Consider the following 22,570-nt stretch of genomic DNA (forward strand, 5'->3'; position numbering starts at 1 on the left):
CCAGCCAGAGCAACATGGACAGACCCTGTCTCTACTAACAAAACAAAACAAAACAAATCAAAACAAAAAAAGTAGCCTTTTAGTGGCATGCACGTATGGTCCCAGCTACTCGAGGGGCTGAGGCAGGAGGATTTTTGAGACCAGGATATCGAGACTGAAATGGGTCATGTTCACACCGCTGCCCTCCAGCCTGGGTGACACAGAGAGACCCTGCTTGACAAAAAAAAAAAAAAAAAAAAAAAAAGAAAGAAAGAAAGAAAAAGAGACAAATAAAATAATAATTTATTTGAAGATTAAATACTCACTATTTTTCTTATTGCATAATTTTTTCCATTCCACTTATTATTATTTCTAAGAAAGGAATCTTGTATGTATGTGAGAGAGAGAAAGAGGAAGCCAGAGAAAGAGTGAGGTGGAGATTTTATTGATTCCAAGACATGGGGACATGATAATTTTTTTGCTTATTGTTGCTTATGTTAAACATCTCTGATGTTCAGCTTTTCTTTAATATCAATGTGTTCCTTAAACTTGAAGACATTTCTTTTCATAGTGAAAAACCATTATTAAGTCATAGTGCATGTTATAGTCAGCATCCGAGAATCAATGGAAAATTGTTTTATATATAATACAATGGCCTTGTGATATCACATATAAATATCTCACACTGTAAATAAGTGTTATATAAGATTATAGTGTCTCATCCCTTGTTCACTTGGATTAAAGTAACCTTGATTTCTAACCTCATTTTTATAGCGCCAAGAATGAATTTAGTGGTGGATGAAACAGCAGCAATTAACTCAAACAAGGAATCCCAGCAATTGGCCCAAGAAACATATACACCGGAGAAGAAAGGAGCAAAGGAGGAAGATGAAGGGCCCCAGCACAGAGATGCAGACATAGTACAGGGAAAAGGGGAGGCAGCCCTGTGGGGAGAAGCAGGAGTTGTTCAGGAGGCTCCCTTGAAGGCATGGAAGCCAACAGCAGAGCAGTCAGAGTTGGCAGAAGAGTTTACAGAAAAAGGGGAGATCCCTCCAGGCATAGAAAGGGGGGCAGAGGCAGCAGCAGAAGCAGAAGGGGCCAGAAGGGTGGGTGAAGCATGCTCAGACCCCATAGGACAAGCAGCAGCCAAAGATTCTGTGGGTCTGAGTAAAGATAAGGCTCCTGAAAAGCAGGCCTTGATGCTCACAGTGCTTGAGACAGACAAGGCAGCTTCTGAAGGGGAACAGGGTTTGAAGAAGGCAGTGCTTGCAAATAAAGCAGCAACTCTGAACTCGGAGGATCTTCAGGAGGCAGCAGTCCTAAGAGAGGCAGCGACATTGGAGGAGGGAGAGGCTGAGGGTGGGGTGGCTGTGAATGATGTGGGGGAAAGTGAAGAGGAAGCATCCGTAGACCTAGAGGACACGGGACCCATGGAGGACACAGCACCAAAGAGAGAGGATTGTTATGAAGAGGCAATTCTTGGGGGAGAGGAACCAGCCAAAGAGAGAAAGGAGGTTATGAGAACAGAAACAGCCTTGAGCCCCTTCACAGGAGAGGCAGAGGCAAGCCGGAGGCAGGTTTCGGAGGGCAGCCCGGAAGACCTTTGCAAGGAAGATGTGGAAGGGGAACAGATGGTGACTGAGGCAGAATCTAATAGGGAAGATGATAGGAAAGAAATTTTACCCAAGGAATTAGATGTAGCAAGAGAGCGAAAGAAAGCTGAGAGGCCAAAAACACCTCTGAGGAAAACTGACTCTGAGAGAGAAGAGGTGACAAGGGTAAATGCACTCAAGGATGAAGACGCTTTTAAAGAAGAGCAAAATCGTAAAGCAGAAGAGGGGAAAACAGAGACGGAAGTAAGATCTGAGGAAGTGACAAAAGCCCCCCCAAATGAAATGGGATCTGATGCTGAGAACAAAGCACCTGTGGAGGCATCTGAGTTGTCTGACAATCCAGGGCTTCTAGGAGAAGATTCACTAAAAGACACAGTGGTTCCCATATTTGAAGCAACGCCTGGATTTGAAAAGTCGCTGGAAAACATAACAGCTTTGAGGAAAGAAGGAGGAAGAGGAAGACTGAGCGAAGCCAGAGACACAAAGCACAAAGACAGAGAAGAGCTGTCGAGCAGGGAGAATAGGGCTCTGGAAGAGAGGCCCCGCCAGGATGCAGAGGGGCCCTTAGCAGCTCCTGAAGGTGAGCCAGCAGGAACGGTGCAGGCCCCTGAGGGGTTGATCCCAGCCACAGGCCAGGCAGAGGAGCTGGCAGCCAAAGATCACCACTCCAGCGCAGGACTGGAGGGGAGGGCTGAAGGACAAGGAGGAGCAGAAGTCATGCTAAGGACCCAGGAATGTGTTCCTGAGGAAGATCCCATGACCGCAGAAAAGCTCAGGCAGGAAGTGATGGGTGAGGACCCTGAGGAGAAAGAGGACAAAGAGTGCACTCTGGGGACAGAAGCCATGCGGGACAGGAAGTCGGAAGGGGACAGGGCCCTGGAAGGCGGAGGAAACACAGAAAAGAATGAGGGTATGGGAGGAGGAAAGGCTGTGGCTGAGGAAGATCTACAGGGAGGTAAGGAAACGGCAGAAACAGCCGCAGAGGAGAGGGAGGTGTTGGCAGGTTCGGAGACAGCCGAGGAGAAAACAATAGCAAATAAAGCCTCCCCCTTTTCAGATGTTGATGAGGAAGAAACCTGGCACCAAAAGGATGAGTTAGTAGGAAAAACAGCAGCTGCAGGGAGGGTGGTGGTGGAGGAATTAGCACGGAGTGGGGAGGAAGTGCCAGCAGTAGAGGAGATGACAGTGACATGTACAACAGAGACTGCGGTGGGCACTCCAGGAGTCCTGGAAGGGAAGACCTCAGGGCTAGGACAGGAGCAAGAAGGAGGGTCAGAGGGCCAGGAGGCAGCCACTGGGAGTGGCGATGGGAGGCAGGAGTCGGGAGCAGCTGAAAAATTTCGATTCGGATTATCACGGGAGGGAGAGAGGGAAGTGAGTCCAGAGAGTCTACAGACGATGGCAGCACTTCCTGTGATGGCTGATTTCACTGCAACCCAAGAGAAGCAACAGCATATGGTGCAAGGAGAAAGCGAGACTACAGATGTTTCTCCCCAAAACATGCAGGCCTAAGAGACTTGCTGGCAGACGGTGAGTTTAAGCCTGATGTGTTTGAATTAAATAGCAGCCCTGCGGTGGGTCTCCTCCCCTTGGGGCTGGCTTGTCCCTTTATTGGTGTTTGTGCACATATAAACACACAGGCTTCAATTCTGTGCCACTTAGCCCTGAGCCTGTCAGGAAAGGGGCTGGAAAAGATGAAGGAGGGGCCAAAGCACACACAGGACCCACTGCTCTTCCCGGTGTGACAAGTCATACTCAGTCTTTGCAAGGCAGCCCCCTCTAGTAGTGAGATCTGTGTCTCCCAGATAGGACCCCAAAGAGAAAATACAGAGAATGTGCCACAAAGGACAGACCATAAAAGTAAAGAATCAAACTCTATTTCACAATTCATTTCCACCTTAGTGTTTTAAAGGATGAAATGAAGGTTGTTTGTAATCATTTGCCTTTAAGTGGGCCCTATGCTTTCATTTCTGCATTTTTGCAAAGTTTAATACATTTCATTTTTACATATGTAAAATATAAGCATTCTATATTTAATATTTTAAGTATATAAAATATTTTACATTCTGTACGTAAAATATTTAAATATATCAATCTTGAAGAGTGGAACTAAAGACTAAAATTATTTTTTTGCATATTCTGCTGTTTCCTTAATGCCCTCACATTCTTAGTGTCCAGTTTCTACTATTGTGAGTGATTTTATCCTGGTACTATTATCCTTTTTATTGTTTTTCAGAATAATTTAAAGATGTCTTCTGGAAGATGTAAAGAGTGGAGAAAGATTCACCCAAGCATCTCACCAGGATTCTTGATTTTTTCTCTCTCTTCTTTTTAGTTACTGGTTGCGCTTGTCTGAGATGATTCCCAATCTGTCAGCCCTGGTCAGTAGCTCAGTAAGCACCTTGAGAATAGCTCAAGTAGATATGTAGGACCCTTATTAGGAGCAGTGGTTCCTCAGAGAGAAACTTGTGAGGCTGTTACACATTCTACACACCTAACATTTTCAAATGAAAATGATAATTTTCAAATGTTTGACTTTTACCAAAGATCACTGAAGGCCCAGTTTGTAATGTTAGGGGTTTGTTTAAAGTTGTTTTTATTTTACAATACAGAGCCCCAATCAATTGCACAATCTCAATTTCATACATGGGACTTTTACTTAAAATCTGTGGTTTGGGGCTTTAATGAATTGGCCTGTGAAAATGAGCTCTAAAGGTCCTCCCACGCACACTCAAAACTAAAATTGCTCCAAATCTCTAAGTTCTTCCAGCAAAAGATTTCTTGGCATGTATATTCACTTATACTTAGAAATAGTCATTCTTTTAATTTATGCCAGAATAACAAAGTGAAAATCTTATTTCAAAATGCTCTTTGTTTTTGTGTGTGTGTGTGTGTTTCTGTAGTTCTGCTTTCTGGGGTAGACTAGTAAAGTGGTAGCTTCCAGCATTTTGCCCCTGGGGCCTTATTTATAGGGCCACTCAGATTTAAATAAAAGTAGTAAGTAATTTAGCTAAGTGGAATAAATATAATAATTATAGCAGTAGGCATAGCACATCAGCATTATACCAACATTCTAGACTCTTTAGTTGATGTCATTAAATGGAAAAGAAACTTGGATTAAATGGGTGTACTGTTCACCTTCCCAAGTTCTGTTATTTCAAACCTGTGAACTAACCTTGCAGTTCATTATAAATCAACAGTTGCAATTGCATTCTAAATTACTCCCTGATATTATTTTCTAGTTGTGTATCAGCCTGGCTCCTAGGGGTTTTCAGTTCCTTGAATACATAACCAGTGCCCCAGAGCGCATGTATTTATCTACCATTTCTCTATGTGAGAAGGTAAAAAAAATTTCCTTAAGCAGTGATTTTCCAGCCAGAATATACATTAGATTTTCATGGGACACTTTTATAAATGACTCAACCCTTTTCCCCACCCCAGAGATTCAGATTTAATTCGTTTTAGATGGATCTATGCATCAGTATATATATTTTTAACTTTTCACTTGATTCTTCTATGTAGCCAAGGTTGAGAACCACTGCTCTAAATCATCATATAATCCATGCTGGCCACACTACACTCAAGGTCCCTAGGGACCAGTCATATTATCATAATAAGTATTTTCCATTTTAATGTGTAATGGAGTCATTCAATGATCAAAAATACACTGGGCCAGATAGTAGACTGGTCCCTTGATCAGAAGGATCAGCACACCAGCATTACCTGGAAATTGTTCCCAGCCTCTGTCTCCTACCTACTAAATTAGAAACTCTTGGTTGGGTCCAGTAACCCATAGCTTAACAAGCCCTCCAGGTAATACTGATGTACACTGATGTCTGAAAACTGCCGTCATGGACTATTGATTGTATTGAGGATTAGTCTCATTTGGAAAGCCAACTACAGAGGCATTTTGAACTTTCTTTCTTTGCCTGTCTATGTCTATCTTTTCCTGTCTTCTCATTTATCTGTCTCTTTCTCTAGTAAATGGCACTCAATATAAAAGTGGTGAAGTCAATCTTAAACTTATTTTTATTATGATTTTATGGATACATGCACGAAGTCCCTCTGCCCTACTCCCTATTAAAGGATATTACTCACTGCACGTCATAAATCTCCATCATCTGTCTTAAAGTTTTACGAGTAGATTTTAACTACATTATATTCAAGTTCATTTATTACTGAGCTGTATTACTGTGGAGCTCTAACAGTATTTGTTTCCTGATTTCAACCTCAATGCTACAGAGCACTTTGAATACATCGCACCTTGTGGGAAAGATAGTAAACTTATTAATCCCTTTGAAAAATTAGTTTTGTACAATGTGCTAAGTGGTAATTGCTTTGGATTACTTTTATATTTAGCATACTCCATCAAAACATCCCATAACATAATTCTACAATCTGCATGTGAATTTGACTGTGAAATTCAGTATTGTGATATTTTGAATAAGTTAATTCTTTCTCTGCAAATGCTATGTTGATAAAATTACTTGTATGTTCACCTGAAATGATTTGTTTCCTGTTTCTTGATTATTAAAACATAAATCAATCATACATTTACAGATACATGTGAATGGTTCTTTGTAAATAAGACTCAACTTTTAAAATCTCTGTGTTCTTCCCTTACAATATTTGAACTCCATGGAGCAGAGAAGAAAGGACTAGTTTCACTGGGCTGTATTTTTGAGTACAGCATATGATGTATTTATACTGACTGTCTACACTCATATGTGTCTTTCACACACATGAGATAATGTCAGGGAGAAAAATTATTATCGCCTATCACCATTTTATAGGTAACTGAGCAAAAGCTCAATAAAGTTAAATGGCTTGTCTAAAAATCAGTCAATCTCAGATCATCTGACCCAAAATTTGGACTTTTTCTTATCATACACACTACTTCTAAGAAGAGGTATCTTAAATAGATATTAAGATATTATATGTGAACATCTACATGTTTTTGTTTACTTGTAGAAGGGAAAAATTTAAACTTCCCCAATATATCCTCTATCAGTGAGAAGGGAGTTATATTTCCAGCTAATGTCAATCAAAGAACAAAGGAGATTATTAAAATAGTTCAAAAGAAAAATAGGCAATCAAAGGAAATGTAGATAGAATTAGGTTTTCTGCTTGAACTTCTTGAGTTAAGCCTTTTCTAAGAGTGTTGTAAATTTAAAGTACAGTGGAGTTCCTTAATCCTTCTAAGATCAGTAATTTTGCCAGAATTATTGCCTTTGGAAAAATGATTGTTTGAGAAAAGAAAAGAAAGCCTTAAGGAAGATTCATCTAGTAAGTGAAATATTCCAACAGACTCAAGGACAGCCCAGAAGAGGCCGCTTCTGACCTTGGGTAATATTTCCTCTCTGTTTTCTGTACCATTTGATTATGTCATTTAAAAAATAAGTTCCTGACACCATGGCCAGCAGCAAGAGGTACAAAAGAACAAGGAATAAATACAACTGGAATTCTTTAAAAGTTGCTCTCAAACTCACCCCTCTTTCTTTCCCTTTGCTTTTTTGTTCTTTATGCTAATAGCATGCCCTGTGACAGGGAAACTAAGCTCTTCAAAATAACTGGAAACTAAATCTGTAAGATAAAATGCTGAAATTTGAGAATGCACATGCCTTTTGTAATTTTTTCCAGAAGGCTCAAGCTATTTAATAATCTGTGGGACTCAACAGTGTTTTGCAATGTTGAAATACCCTCATTTTTAATTAGGGAAAATGCAGTACACAGAAGATTCTTGGGACAGAGAAGCTGGTATCTAAGTCTTACTGCTTTGTCATATGTTTCCTGGTCTTTATTAAATATCTATTTATAATTAAATATTATATTAGGGACCCATAAATTATGCGAGAAATCTCACAGTTGTTCAGGAAATTGGTGCTAATGAGACACAGAGACTTTCAAACTGGTGTAAATGTACCTCCCAGGGAAGATGAAGCTTTTCATGGGATTCACTGGCAAGGCTAGTTTGCAGATGCTTAACCTGCATGTGCACTTTATCTTAAAATGGACTTGAGAACTAGCCTGCAGTCAATGTTTTTGTCAGACTCCCATGTCTTTTCACAATAGAGGGCAACTCTTCATTCACTCACCAAGTTTACTGTGATGCAATGACCCCTAGAAAGACACAAATCAGACAAAGGAACAATGTGAAATATGGCATAAGGGGAGGACTTTCCTTCCTGGAAATGACTGGGTAACAAATCTTTCTGGAAATCGGGTGGTTTTCAACTCTTTGTTTACAACAAAATTAAATGAGGATGTGATTGAATTGCCAACTGATAAATCATTGAAATATTTTTGGTATATTATCAGCCTGTAAATTTTGCAAAATCAGAAGGAGTTCAAATCGGAGCATTGTTGTACACTATAACAAAGTGACTTCCATTCCCATCCACTTATTTATGTGACATGCATAATTACTATATTTTTATATCTATGAAAATGAAACCAAAAGTGGAATAGAACTGATGTTGAACACTGTTATTTCAGCAGCAAATAATATTTGTTCACAGACATACAAACAAATTAAAAATAGAAATCACTATCTTAGATGCAGTTTTACTTTTACTTTTTATGTGTAATATTTGCCAAAATTTATAGTATGAATGTTGTTTTGATCAAATGTGTATTACTAATAATTGCAATGATAGCTCAGTCCAGGCGAGATTTAACACATAGAGTCTTATGGTCACAAGAAATTTTTTAAATTAAAATTTAATTTATGTAATAATTTAATGGCAGATAATTATGACAGGGTGAGAAGTAAAAGACTTTTAAGTATAAAAATATACTGAAGTAGCATACAAATCTGTGGGCAAAGTGGAATGGAAATGTAAGTTTAAGAAAATAAAAAACATGAGACTTTCTAACACTAAAGAAGAGCTTAGCCACGTACTTTTGAAAATGGATGTCTTAGGTCAGGTTCCCCCAAAACACTCTGGGTTAGAGGTTCGTGTACAGAAGGTTTATTGGGCCATGCCCTGGAAACAACACTGTGGAGAACTGAAAAAGCAGAAATGGGTCAAGATACAAGATAGATAGAGATGTAGTTGCCACAGAGGTGCAACTCCACAAAGGGGAGCTTTCAAGGTGGGATGGTCAAATGCAGATGAGAGACCAGGCCTCTAAGCCCCCACAATAGGACAGTCATTTGATGTTGGCTTCCTACTCCGGAGCAAGCATAATCTTGGACTGGGTGGTCCCTTCAGTCAAAAGCAATTCCTGTGGAGAAACTCAGATAGCATACCTTACCCCAGGCTGCTGGAGGCCGATCGTGTCCACTGTGAAGAGATTATCAGGGTGGCACTCCACTGCATCCACGACATGGATAAAGGTGATATGGAATTGCTATGGCATTTTCATTTCTTTGGATACACTTAGAAAAGAGATACAACCATTTCATCTTAAAATGTCTTGTTTTATAAAATGATAGAAGTTACATCTGTAACTACTTAAATATATAAAAATGTTTACATGTCAATATAAAAATATATGAAGGGATATTGTTTTTCAAAACCCTTTCAGAGGTATGTGAACAGAAATATTGGCAGTCCACTAGCGTAAAGGACAAGATGAATAGCTGAGGGCCATGTTTCTCGTGGCCTGGCAGTCATCCAGAATCAGTAGCCAAAATTTTGATTAATGTACAAAATTTGTTTTGTCTACATACTATTAAAGTGATGTCTGCCAGTAAAATAAATGAGTGGGTCATCCAGCTTGGTGTTGCTACAAGGAAGAAGAGTCCTAGCATAACATCTAGCTGTTTCTAGGAAAGGAAGTGTGCCCCTCTAGTGTGTCTGAGTACACCATCAGGGCATGATATGGTTGGTTCTATGTCCCCACCCAAATGTCCTCTCTAATTGTAATCCCCACATGTTGAAGGTGGGGCTTGGTGGGAGGTTATTGGATCATGGGAGTGGTTTCTAATGGTTTAGCACCATTGCCCTAATGCTGTCTCGCAATGAGTTTTCATGAGATCTGATAGTTTAAAGTGTGTGGCAGCTTCCCCCTTGCTTTCTCTCTCTCCTGCCACCATGTAAGATGTGCCTTGCTTCCTCTTCACCTTCTGTCATGATTGTACATTTCCCAGTCACGCAGAACTGTGAGTCAATTAAACCTCGTTTCCTTATAAATTACCCAGTCTCAGGTAGTTGTTTATAGCAGTGTGTAAAAGGACTAATGCAAGGCAGTTAACAGTTGTATTCCAAAAAAATCTCACTACTAATGAACAGGGATTAGCTAACTTTTCCTGTAAAGAACCAGGTGGTAAATATTAAATCTTTTAGGCTTTGTGGGATATAAAGTTGCAAATATTCAATCCTGTTATTTTAGGATGAAAGGTGCCATAGACAATACTTACAAGAATTGGAATTGGTATGGGTATAGGTGTGTTCCAATAAAACTTTATTTACAAAGAGAGGCAAAGTGTCAGATTTGGCCTGAGGACTGTGCTCTGCAGACCTCTTCTAAAGTGCTTTCAATTTAATAAATAGTTCTGTAACTATGAAGAATAATCTTCACTCTGCCACAGAAATTTTAGTTTTCAAAATGTGCCTTAAACACAAATATTTGGAAACAACTAGAGTAACGAACCAATGACCTTTAATCATTCAGGGGAATGGATGATTTATTAGAATTTGCCTCTCCTTTTAAGATTATTATTTTAAAAGTTTCATTTTAGTCAGGTTTTCAATCCTTCCTTTCCATTCCCATCTTCTCTGTTATATCTGTTAGAATGCAAATGTGAGATGTTGTGAAGAAGGGAAAAATAACTTCAGAATTCTGACAATTACATTTCATGTTAACACAGGCTGATTTGTTCTTCAATAGAACAGTATTTGCCCCATGAGAGAAGAGATGTGATCTGTTCTGGTCCACGTGCAACCCCCTGTGCGAAGAACAGTGTCTGGCACACAGTGCATGCTCAATAAATATATGGAAACGAATGAATACCTGAAATAACATCCAGACTAGGGGAACATTGTTGTATGCTGTTCTAAACATTTTTAAGGCCAGATTTGAGTGATGCTGATAGGATGCATAGAGTACCTGAGTTTGTTGATTGAAGAGAAAAACTAATAATTTTCATAATACATTACAGTTGGTAGGGACATTAGATATCACACACTCTACCAGTTCCCCTTTATGTATCAGATTGAGAAAGCAGAGGCCCAGAGGGTCTGAGGAGTGGGTTATACATTGATTAGGGACAAAAACAGAACTGGAACTTCTATCTTTAGTCTAGAGCTTGTTTCACTTCAAAATGTTGTTTCTCATTAGTCAGATTTTCTTTTCAGAGATGCAGAATCCTAATTTCTAATCAAATTTACTCTAAAACTCAGTGTTTTTGTTTGTTTGTTTGTTTGCTTTTTGTTTTTTTTTTAGAACAGCTAATTTAGTTCTTGCTTTGCAAACATGGAAATCCAAGTTTTCAAATGCAGTATAAGGCGAAACATTTTGGTTGTCTGGATCTTAGAGGTCACTGAAGTTAGTCATTGCCCTTTTATAATCCCCACTGAGACTGTCAAGGTCAGTTAGCGGGAGACAGTAGTTATTTAGCACACATACATACACACACCTGTGCACTCACGCACACACACACACACCCGTCATTAACTTAAAGAAAAGAAAATCTCTGAGAATGAATGGAAACTCTTCCCACTGAACTGATCATAATGTTAATGACTCCCTACTTAGCACTGAACTCTCCAGTAAAATTCAACAAATTACAAATCTGTCTAAGCATACACAAATTGGCTTAACAAACTCAAATCTAAATTCCTGCATATTAACGATATCGGTTGTATATCAGAATTTTCCTGAAGAGATTTTTTTAAATTTCTGGGGGTAGAAGTTGGGCATAAGAACAACAACAACAAAAATCTTCCCAGGTGATTGATACGTGCAGCTAAGCTTTCTGACCACTAATCTCAAGTTTGAATAGCTACTGCGGTTAAAAAGTAAACCTAAATGTTATTTCACAAGCCAATTTAAGTCGTTATAACACACCTTAACTCATTATGCTTTTACTATTGTACTCTTTTTAGTTTTCCTCTTTTTCTCCTTTACTCTTTAAACCTCAGAATGCTTGAGGAAGGTACTATTAGCCCATTTTACAGATGATAAAATTGAGGCACAGAAAAGTGAAGTCACATATTCAAGACACAGAGCAAGGAAGTATCACAGCTGATATTCAGATCGGGCAAAGTGGCTCCCTCTGCAACAGGAATTCTCAAAGTTTCGTCTGTGTAAGACTGAAGGATTTAGTAGGATAGAATTTGCTGGGCCTTATCCCTAGAATTTCTGATTCAATAGGGCTGCAAACCACCTGTAGTTCTGTATTTCTAACAAGTTTCCATGTAGTGTTGATGTTGCTACAACAGGGACCAGATTTTGAGAACCTAGAATTCAAATTGTGTTGGTAATATGGATGTAAGCTAGAGTTTCAGAACGACTAGTCAGTAGTTCTCAGCCTAGGCTGCACATGGAGTCCCATGGGAAGCTTTAAAAATCCTGATCCCCATTCACCCCAGACAATTTGAATCTCTGGGGTAAGACCAGGCCATCAATACTTTGTAAAGCTCTCTGTGAAGCCATGATAAAGAACCACTGCTTTAGAGTACACTGTATTAGCCACAGCATTCTATCCCGCCCTCCACACCACTGAAATTCATCTCTAATACATAATACTGCTACAATTACAGCGTTTCCAATGCACAGTCCTACTGCAATTACAAGATCCATGGTGGGATCATTGTTCTGTCATCCAAAACACGTTATTTGAGTTGTACACTATTACTCTGTAAGATGCCAATATCCTTCCATTCACCACTGAGGCCTCTTCTGGAGTAGAATATTTCTCCCATAATAGATTCTATTGGTTTTCAGGACTTCATCACCTTTCGCAAACCATAAGATCCATGAAGCTGAGTCCTGGTGGACGTGGGGCTGATGTTGCCTCTGGACAGCCATGGCATGTTAAGTGCTATGTCTAAGTAGAGAGCCCATGTTCGTGGCAATCACTAGCCCATGTGACCCCTGACACTTAATGTAAGATAACTGTGCACCCCCATCCACCCAAGTCAAGGCGCCTTCTCTAAACTGAGTGCCTGTAACCTCCACGCTTGTCCAGTCCACCCCTGAAAAACATCTGCCTCAGCTGATCCAAAAGTGGTTGGGAAGGGTCAAATCACAGTGTGCATTTATCTTATCTCCCAAAATTCATCTCCAAGGGAAATCATGGTATAATAAACAAGAATGGTTTTGAGCAAAATAAGTTAGACAAGCGTAGCCCGAGGAGAAAAGTTGGAAAGGGACCAAGGCAGTCTCATGGATTATATCTGTTGGCATGTAATACCATTTACAGGTTATTATCACACATACCTTGCATTCTCCTGAAGTAGGCTCTAGTGGCAAAGGAAAGAAGATAGGGCAGGTGTTTTAGTTCCTCATAGGTGAGGCAAAAAAACTCTGAGATTTTTCCTACCCTTTTGTTCTTAAATGTTGCATTCTATATAATTTTTTCAGAGTCATCTGCCAATTTGATTTTTATTTCTCTGTTTCTAATTTTCTGTTTAATGCATCCACTGAGCTTGTGCTTTCAACAGTTTTATTTATTTTCTTTTCTTTTTTTTTTTTTTTTTTTAATGAGATGGAGTCCCACTCTGTTGCCTAGGCTGGAGTGCAGTGGTGCAATCTCGGCTCACTGCAACCTCCGACTTCTGGGTTCTAGCGATTCTCTTGCCTCAGCCTCTGGAGCAATTGGGATTGCAGGCGCCATCCACCGAGCCTGACTAATTTTTTTCTTTTGAGTAGAGACGGGGTTTCGCCATGTTGCCCAGGCTCGTCTCGAACTCCTGACCTCAGGTAATCCACCTGCCTAGGCCTCCCAAAGTGCTGGGATTACAGGCGTGAGCCACCACACCTGGTCTATTTTTTTTTCTTTCTTAAGGTTTTATGCAGTCATTAATCCAAATCTACCTGATCATATTTGATAGTCACAGGCTGCTTGTTAAGTTTTCATACTTCACATCATTTCTTTTAAAAATTTCTTTAAATATTTTACACTTAGCTATTTCCTGTTCTGAAATGGATTCTTCCACTATCTGGAATTCTTAGTGATCTGTTAATGCAGTTTGTTATTTCCACTGACTTTTATTCATGATGGTTTGTTTCTTAATTATGCAAATGTATTCAGTTAATCTTAATTTGTGAATGATTTTTTGGGGACCAGTTTAATGTGCCAGTCTTTAGTAAATCTTCTCCTTATTGTTGTCTGAAGGCTTAATCTTCAATTTTAGTACTAATATTTCATTGTGCTCAGGGAAACCTTGATTTTCTGTTGTGATTACCAAAATCACTGCTGGTAGCTCACTTTTTTACAAAAAGAGTTTCCTTATTTCCTACAAGTTCAGCAATTTAAAAAAAAATATGTTTTATGTAGGCTCTACTAGTGTTATAATGGAAAGGCCCTTCAAAGTTAGAGTCCCTATATTATAAAAGGCAGACTTTTGACGCAATCTTTAAAATAACTGTATCATTTAATTGAAAAGAAAGAGAATACATATATGTTTTCCAAATATTCATAGGTACCAATATATAAATAGGTACAAGGTCCCAAGAATAAGGTTTGAATTTGATTACAAAGATACTAGCAATTGAGACAATTTTTTTCACAACCGAAGCTTCTTGCATGATGGTTTAACACAATTGTCTTTAAATGGTTGTGAAGAGATTTTAAAATCGCAGTGCTCTTGTTATTGGCATTTAACATTGTAATATTCTTTTTAGTGGCATTCAAAATTGCAATGCTCTTGTTAGTAGTATTTCTTCTCTTATTTCGACTCCAAGGCAGGGTTCATACATGGGTCAAGGAAACAGCTAGATTGTATGAAACTTTAGAGAAGTAAAGGACTTAAGTATTTTGAGAACCCTATTTCTTGATTTTTTTTTTTAACTCTTTTGTAACTTGTCTGCTGCAGCTGATAAAATCAGATGGACTCAGAGCCTCTTTCTACTTAGCAGCAAATAATAGGACCATTTGATAGGGGAAGTGGGTTGTCTTAGTCTGTTTATGCTGCTATAACAAAACACTCTCACACACTGCTTAATGACAGGGATACATTCTGAGAAACATGTCAAGCAAGTTTGTTATGGGAACGTTGAAGTGTGTACTAAACACAAACTTAAACCTTATAGCCTGGGCTATGTCTATGGTGTAGCCTATTGCTCCTAGACTACAAAGCTGTGCAGCATGTTACTGTACAGAATACTGTAGGCAACACAGTGATGAGTATTTGTGTATCTAAACATAGCAAAGATACAGTAAAAATATGGCATGAAAGATTGAAAAAAATGGTACATGTGTATAGAGCACTTACCATGAATAGAGCTTTAAGACTGGAAGTTGCTTTGGGTGAGTCAGTCAGAAAGTGAATGTGAAGACCTAGAACATTACTATATCCTACTTCAAACTTTATAAACACTGTAAAGTTAGACTGCACTAAATTCATTTAAAAAACTTCTTCTTCAATAAATTAACCTTACCTTACTATAATTTTTTACTTTATACATTTTTAATGTGTTATTGACTCTTGTAATAACACTTTGCTTAAAACATAAACACATTGTATATGGTACACAAATATTTTACTTCTTTATATACTTGTTCTATAAGCTTTCTGCATTTTAAAAATTTTCTATTTTTGTACTTTTGAAACATTTTCATTAAAAACTAAGACACAAACACACATATTAGCCTAGGTCTATGTAGAGTCAAGATCATCAACACATTACTAGGCAATAGAAATTTTTCAGCTCCATTATAATCTGATGATTCATTATAATTGAATGTTGGCCTGCCTTGCTAGGTTGGGGAAGTTCTCCTGGGTAACATCCTGAAGAGTGTTTTCTAATTTGGTTCTGTTTTCCCTGTTACTTCTGTGAAGCTTCTTTTAAAAGGGCATTAATCATATTATCTTCCAAGGTGCCCAGTTCTTAATACAATCAACCTAGGGGTTAAGTTGCAGCCTATGAAGTTTGGAGGGACACACACGTTTAAACCATAGCCTTGACCAATGTCAGTTTCCTGGTTTTGGAACTGCACTATACTAATGCAAGATATTCCATTTGGGGAAAATGAGTAATGAATATCAATACCTCTCTGTACAGTGTCTTGCAAATTCCTGTGAATTGGTTGTTATATAAAATTAAAAATGTTTTCTAAAAAACCAAAGTGGGGGCCTAGCACAGTGGCTGTAATCCCAGCTATTTGGGAGGCTGAGGTAGGAAGATTCCTTAAGTCCAGGAGTTCAAGATTGGCCTACACCAGATAGTGAGATTCCAGTCTCAAAACTGAAAAATAAGTAATAATGTAAAAATGTTTTAAAAATCAAAGTGGAAACTAGGGTAAGGCCTAGAGGATGGGAGACAATAAAGGAGAATGTTGTACCTGTCTCTGACTAGACCTGAAAAGAATGGAGAAAAAGGAGTCTTTGTGACACAGACAGTTTGCTCTAGTTCTCCAAAGGCCTTGTGAGCCAAAGCTCCAATTAGTGATAACAAGCATTCATTTGCCTGTTGTGTACTCTGTTATGAAATCCCTGAGTGACCCGGCAGGGTGACACGCAGCTATATGAGGGTACAGAAAACCAGTCATCTTCTCCTTGGAGACACGACTAATAGCCCCTTTTAAATGAATAGTGTTATTTGGATAGTTATTAATGCCATGCTTTACAAACATACCCCATAAATTAGCACCACAGGAAAAATAAACTCTATGGAATATATAAAAATCAGTGAAAACATGACTTTTAAGGCAGATTATTTAAAATTATAAGGGGATGAAAGGCAATCTTTTAAGAACATTTGTAAACACTCCTATTTGTTGTGCAATGTGGTTCTGATTAATTACAATGAAGACTTGTGTTATGAATAATCATTTTCGATATGGCAGTAATATTTGATGGAAAAATTGCAAACAGGATGTATCTTTCTGTGATTCTTGAGCTGTATTAATACAAATCAATTAACAGCTTAATGGACAGGGTGGGGAAAGGAACATACTAATTTAGCTCAAGCAAACAACTTGGACAGTTTCCACTACTCACTGTTTTACATTATGCAGAATTTCCATTTGTATTAATAACTTATTACTTCTATTAAACATGCATTTTCCCTAAAGCTTAATGTTTCTTCAGTGGACACCAATTAACTGAGACAGTCTTTTCTTAGCTAGCCAGTTATTTTAATTACTAAAAATTTTAAAAACGTGCCTGCTTTGCATAGATTTGACCAGTTGAACTTGCCCAAAGAATTCATTGACTTAGTATAACAAGAGGTGAAAGATTTTTCGTGAATAATTCTAAAAAAAACATTTCAGACAGTTGGGTTCCACTGAGCATAACAATCCTGTGTTGCTATTACTTTGCATTTTAGTATTTATCTATAACTTTAATGCGTTACCTTTCCAATCCAGCAGTTTTTTTGTTGTTGTGTGTTTTTTTTTTTTTTTTTTTTTTTTTTTGAGACAGAGTTTCACTCTGTCACCTAGGCTGGAGTGCAGTAGCAGCGAGATCTTGGCTCACTGCAACCTCTGCCTCCCAGGTTCAAGCGAGTCCCCTGCCTAGGCCTCCCAAGTAGCTGGGACTATAGGCACAAGCCACCATGCCTGGCTAATTTTTTTATATTTTTAGTAGAGACGGGATTTCACTATGTTGGCAAGACTGGTCTAGAACTCCTGACCTCAGGCAATCCGCCCACCTCAGCCTGCCAAAGTGCTGGGGTTACAGATGTGAGCCACTGTGCCCAGTCTAATGCAGCAGTGTTTTGTTCTGTTTTTCATTTAGTTTCTTTGTTCTCTTTGTGCAGAACTATGGTTTGAAGGATGGGCAGGCAATTACTATAACTAAGGAGGAACTATAAGGTGGTGGGTAGGTACAGCTCTCCTATAGAAAAACTTGAGTTTTTGCTTCCTGATTCTTCCTGGACTAGTAGTGAAAAACAATACGTGAGGCCCAGGTTAATGAGTACTGAAGAGTTAAAAGTATAAGTAATGAAAGATCATTGTACTCATTAGTCCTCTAGGGTGGTGAGGAATGCTTAAAAGGAAGGAATGAGAAGCACCAGGAAGACAGAGTTTGTTTGGGAGGTTGGTATCCTCCAGACCACACCAGGAATCCAATTATTTTCATGCAAATAACAGAAGATCCTGAAAAGCAGGTAAAAAGTCCTTGCCACCTTGTGGAGACACTGATCAAGCAAATCAAGAATACAATTAATAATATGAAATTTAAATATTAATATTCTAATAAAGTAGGAAAGTGAGTAAGTAGATTAATAGAATAGGAGCTACAACAAAGAGAGAGAGAGGAAACAAATAACTTCATGGAAATAGATAGAGCAAAGGCAGCAAATTCCTAGTGACACTCCCTAATTTTGCTGATGATAGTTGGACTGCAAAGGGGTTGATGAAGCACAGCAGTGCTGAGTACAACATGCCATATGTAAGTGACTGTGAAATAGTGAAAACAGAGACAACAGGAGACATCACAGGGACTGAAAGAAACAAGACAAAAAATATAATCTCATCTTAACATCCAACTAAACCCATTCATTCATTTACTGATTCATTCTTACTCTCATTTGAGCATTAATTCACTTATTCCTTCACTCCACACACCACTCCTTACTAAGGAGGAGCTGATGGTGAAAATTTATTTGTATACTGTCTATCCTAGTTTGGTCCCACCTGAAAGCACAGCCTGAGGCAAAAGTTCAGAAACTGCTACTTTTTAAAGGCATGCAATCCTATAAAAGTAGGTTTGAATGGAGGAAAGTCAGAGTGAGAAGGGAGAGGAGGGAGAGCACATCTTAACAGTTTGTTATTGAGCTAGATGCTGTTTGGAACCCAGGGCAACTGATTGTCAGTCTCAAGGAATTGTCTTCTGAGGCTCTAAACATGACTGTGCCTCAGGACAATGGGGTGCTGTGCAGAAGGGAAAGAATTTATTTCCTGGCTTTGGTCTCCACGGGGCTGGGAAGACCTGGAATATTTCTCCTCAAGGCAACAGGAGAGCTCCAGGGAACAGAGCAAGAGGCAATAGGCACCTGCCTTGCCCTTAGGTGAACGTGGTGAGGTTGTGTCCGCATGAAGTTAGTTATGGTAATGGTGGGTGGCTTAATGGCCAAGGGCATAGGTGATGCCAAGATCTGAGGTGGGACCTAAAAGATGTCTACTGTATATTCTATAAAGATATTAGCAATTGTTTAACTGTTCTGCAAGTCTAGTTATAATTTTATCCAGATAAGATTGTGCTTTTATGTTTACTTTCATATTCTTTTTGTTATAGAGCCTCAATTGCAGCATGCTACTTCAGGGCTTATCTTACAAACACTCAAATTTTCTCAAGCCATAATGCTTTCTTAGCATCCAGGAAATAAATAATTAGCCCTCGGCGCTTGGTTGATTCCTCTCTCAGTCATGTGATATCAAGCATGGCCAATTGTTATGGAACATTTATCATGTGCCTGGCCCTGTGATAAGTGATTTTCATGCATTATTTCACTTAATCCTGTCTCTGAGGTAAGAATCATTATCTCCATTTTACAGATGAGGAATCTGAGGTGAGAGAAATAAAGTAACTTGCCCACGTTTGCACAGGTCACACAGTGATGAGGGGAGCCAGACATTCACTCAAACCTAACTCTAAAGATCATGCCCTTGACAACTATGCGCATGCTTTGCAAGTATGGTTCCAGGACAAGCAGCATCAGCATCTTCTGGGAACTTGTTAGAAATACAATTTCTTGGGTCCAATTCCAGAGCTTCTGATTCCACAATGCTGGCGGTGGGCCCAGCAACCTGTGTTTTAATGAGCCCTCTACAAATTCTGCTGCAGGCTACAGTTTAAGAACTGCTCTATGCTATTCCACCTTTTATAGTTCCATAACTGTATAGGGCAAACATGTGTCATCTGTTATTCTGATCACCTCAAGGTACCCTCAATATTGACATTAATTCTTATTCCTCAGATGATTTTGAGTTTCAGGAAAGAAAAAAAAAATTGTCTTAAAGACGAGCCTGATATTCTTCACTGTGGACTAATTTTTGAAGTGCTGTTAAGTAGACCATGGATTATTATAAGTAAAACACTGAAGGGCAAACCTACATTCAAATTATTTTTATTGCATATCATGGTCCTGCTTCAATCTTACCCTACCCTGATTAGTTGAGATATAAGAAGAGATGGAGGTCAGTGAAATTAGTGCTCTTCAAAACCTTCTTTAAAGATAGTAAAGATACCTTTCTTCTGCATATGAGCCCATTGGTTAAAAGACAGATACTTGAGATAATATTCTTTTTATCTCACTAATTAAACATAAAGCTAGGCTGGGAGTGCTTTGGAGACATGTCCTCATCAGCAGGGCCTGGCCCCCATGGCAGTGTTTTAATTCAAGAAGCCTAATTTAATTAGCACCCTGCCACTGGGTCGGCTGCTCTGCCGCCTTGGATCTCTGGCCCAAGGAGATATGTGCAACCCCTGCTCTTTTTATTTCTAGTTAGCCTCATAAAAGGTAGGATGTCCAAGGAGAGAGAGGAACTTTGCTTCTCCATCATGTTTTGCATATGGTGCTAATTGAGCTGACAGTCTTGGACCGCAGTCTGTTATTGCTGCAGCTGAGTCTTGAGCTGATACCCAGTGAAGGGACTGCACATGTCAAATGGCTCATCTTTGCCCTTGTGGCTCTTGAAATATGGAAGCAAATTGATCAGAAGGAGCTCTTCAGTCTGCACGCTTGAGTAACTGCAAGCAAAACAAAACTAGGAAAAAATAAGGTATTCAAATCCTACTGGGAATGGCTACACCCTCTCTCCTCACTTCCCCTACCCAGTGTGCTAATGAGGAAAGGAAAATGTGAAACTCCTTGGCTTCCGTAATTGCTGTGCTTTGACCTTATAACTTTTTTGTTCTTGCTTATCATGGTGAGAGTCCTGTTTCTGTCAATCATTTTTGGTTCTTTCTGCCTAGAAAATAACAATGCATTTTTTTTTTTTTTTTTTTTTTTTTGAGCCTTGAGATTATTCCAGCCCCTTCTCTTCCATAATTACAACAGGGAAAATAATGATTATTATTTTTTTGGTTTTACTTTGCAATAATAAGCTGTAGCAATCAGGAAAGGTTTATTTTTCTGGCCGCTGAAACTTCTCCTGTGATTGTTTCCAAATTTTCCTCAGGACTGTAGAACTGCAGAACTGCAGAGTTGTTCATTTTTACCACAATTCTGGATTGTGAGTATGTGCTGTTTTTCTATCTTTTTCTCCCTCACAGTGGAGGCTGTATTGTGTAGTGAATGAATCATGGACATGAGTGCAAGACAAAAGTTGTTTGAAACCTGCCTCTATTCTATACGAGTTTGGATTCATTACTTTGCTTCTCTGATTCCCCACTTGAATAATAATCATCATCATCATCATCATCATCATCATCATCATCATCCCCTCTTCCCAGGGCTATGCAGAAAATTAGGCCAAATACTATATTTTAAGTAGTTTTAAGCCATTTTTCCACATAATAGTGCTCAATAAGTGTATACTGTTTCTATTTTCACTTAGCATTCCCCTTGCTTGGGGAATCCTTTCTGGTTCTTGTATTTGGCCGAAAGGATTTGATTTGTCTTCTAATTTAATTTTAGGATAAACAAGGCATTGCTATCTAAGGTCTGCTGGGTCTTGGCTCAAACTGCCTCAGAAGTGTAGGCTCCCCAACTTGCTGTTTGCAAAGATGAGGTTTTTAGGGACATTGATAGTTATTTTTACAATGGAGAAAAAAGTCTGCACTGTTTTCTTGCTCTTCTTTTATAATATAGTTCTTTGGATGCATAGTCATGTAACAATAACACAAACAACAACATATGCTGACCAGGTCTGGTGGCTCAGGCCTGTAGTCCCAGCACTTTGGGAGACCAAGACAGGCAGATCTCTTGAGCCCAGGAATTCAAGACCAGTCTGGGCAACATAGCAAAATCCTGTCTCTGTAAAAAATATAAAAATTAGCTGGGTGTGGTGGTGTATGCCTCTAGTCCCAGCTACTTGGGAGGCTGAGGCTAGAGGATTGATTGAGTCTGGGAGGCAGAGGTTGCAGTGAGCTGAGATCACACCACAGCACTCCAGCCCAGGTGACAGAGCAAGACTCCATCTAAAGAAAAAAAAAAAAAAAAAAAAGAGAGAGAGAGAAAATTGCTATGGTGTTTCGGGAACTATAGTACATACTTTATATCATTTGAAACCCTTATAGCAAATCTACAGGATACATTTTTGTTCGTTTGGTTGTTTTTGAGACAGGGTCTCACTCTGTCATCCGGGTTGTACAGCAGTCGTACAATCACAGTCTGGATCTCCCAGGCTCGGCTGATTCTCCCACCTCAGCCTCCTGGGTAGCCGGTACCACAGGTGTGCACTACCACATCCAGTTAATTTTTTTTTTTTTTTTTTTTTTTGTAATTTTAGTAGAGACAGGGTTTTACCATGTTGCTGTGGCTGATCTTGAACTCCTGGGCTCCAGTAATCTGCCTGCCTCGGCCTCCCAAAGTGCTGAGATTGCCACCACACCCAGCCAAAAAGATAAATTTTATTATTATCACCTTACAGATAATAAACTGGAGCTCAGACTGGTTGAGTGACTTGCCCAAGGTCACACAAGTACTATGACAGGTCTGAGTGACTTCAAAGCCTCTGCTTATTGTTTAAGAAAGAGAAAACAAATAAATAAAACAGGAAAAGAAGGACAAAGGGAAAGGAAAAATAAAAGAGAGAGAGAGACAAAGAGAAAGAAACAGAGAGAAATCAAACACTTCATTTTAGATGTATTGTCTAGCATTAGCCTTTTCTCCTACCACAAGCACCCTTTTTTTTTTTTTTTCTCTTTCCTAGGGAAATGTCAGCTTTGGAAATAATTTAACTCAAATAATCACTC

The 22,570-nt window shown here is 39.0% G+C and overlaps 1 protein-coding gene across 1 annotated transcript in view; it reads left to right on the top strand.

Moving 5' to 3' along the window:
* The window catches only part of ERICH3 (glutamate rich 3), a 115,996-nt gene extending 109,841 nt beyond the window's left edge, over nt 1–6,155 (top strand). Inside the window, exons 14-15 of the mRNA XM_023207581.2 lie at nt 754–3,122; nt 3,829–6,155. Of these exons, the coding sequence (XP_023063349.1) occupies nt 754–3,104 (2,351 nt within the window). The 3' untranslated portion in view covers nt 3,105–3,122; nt 3,829–6,155. The remainder of the gene's footprint in view (nt 1–753; nt 3,123–3,828) is intronic.
* Nucleotides 6,156–22,570: the final 16,415 nt, after the last annotated feature.

The sequence above is a fragment of the Piliocolobus tephrosceles genome, chromosome 1 (assembly GCF_002776525.5).
Source record: "Piliocolobus tephrosceles isolate RC106 chromosome 1, ASM277652v3, whole genome shotgun sequence".
NCBI lineage: Eukaryota > Metazoa > Chordata > Mammalia > Primates > Cercopithecidae > Piliocolobus > Piliocolobus tephrosceles.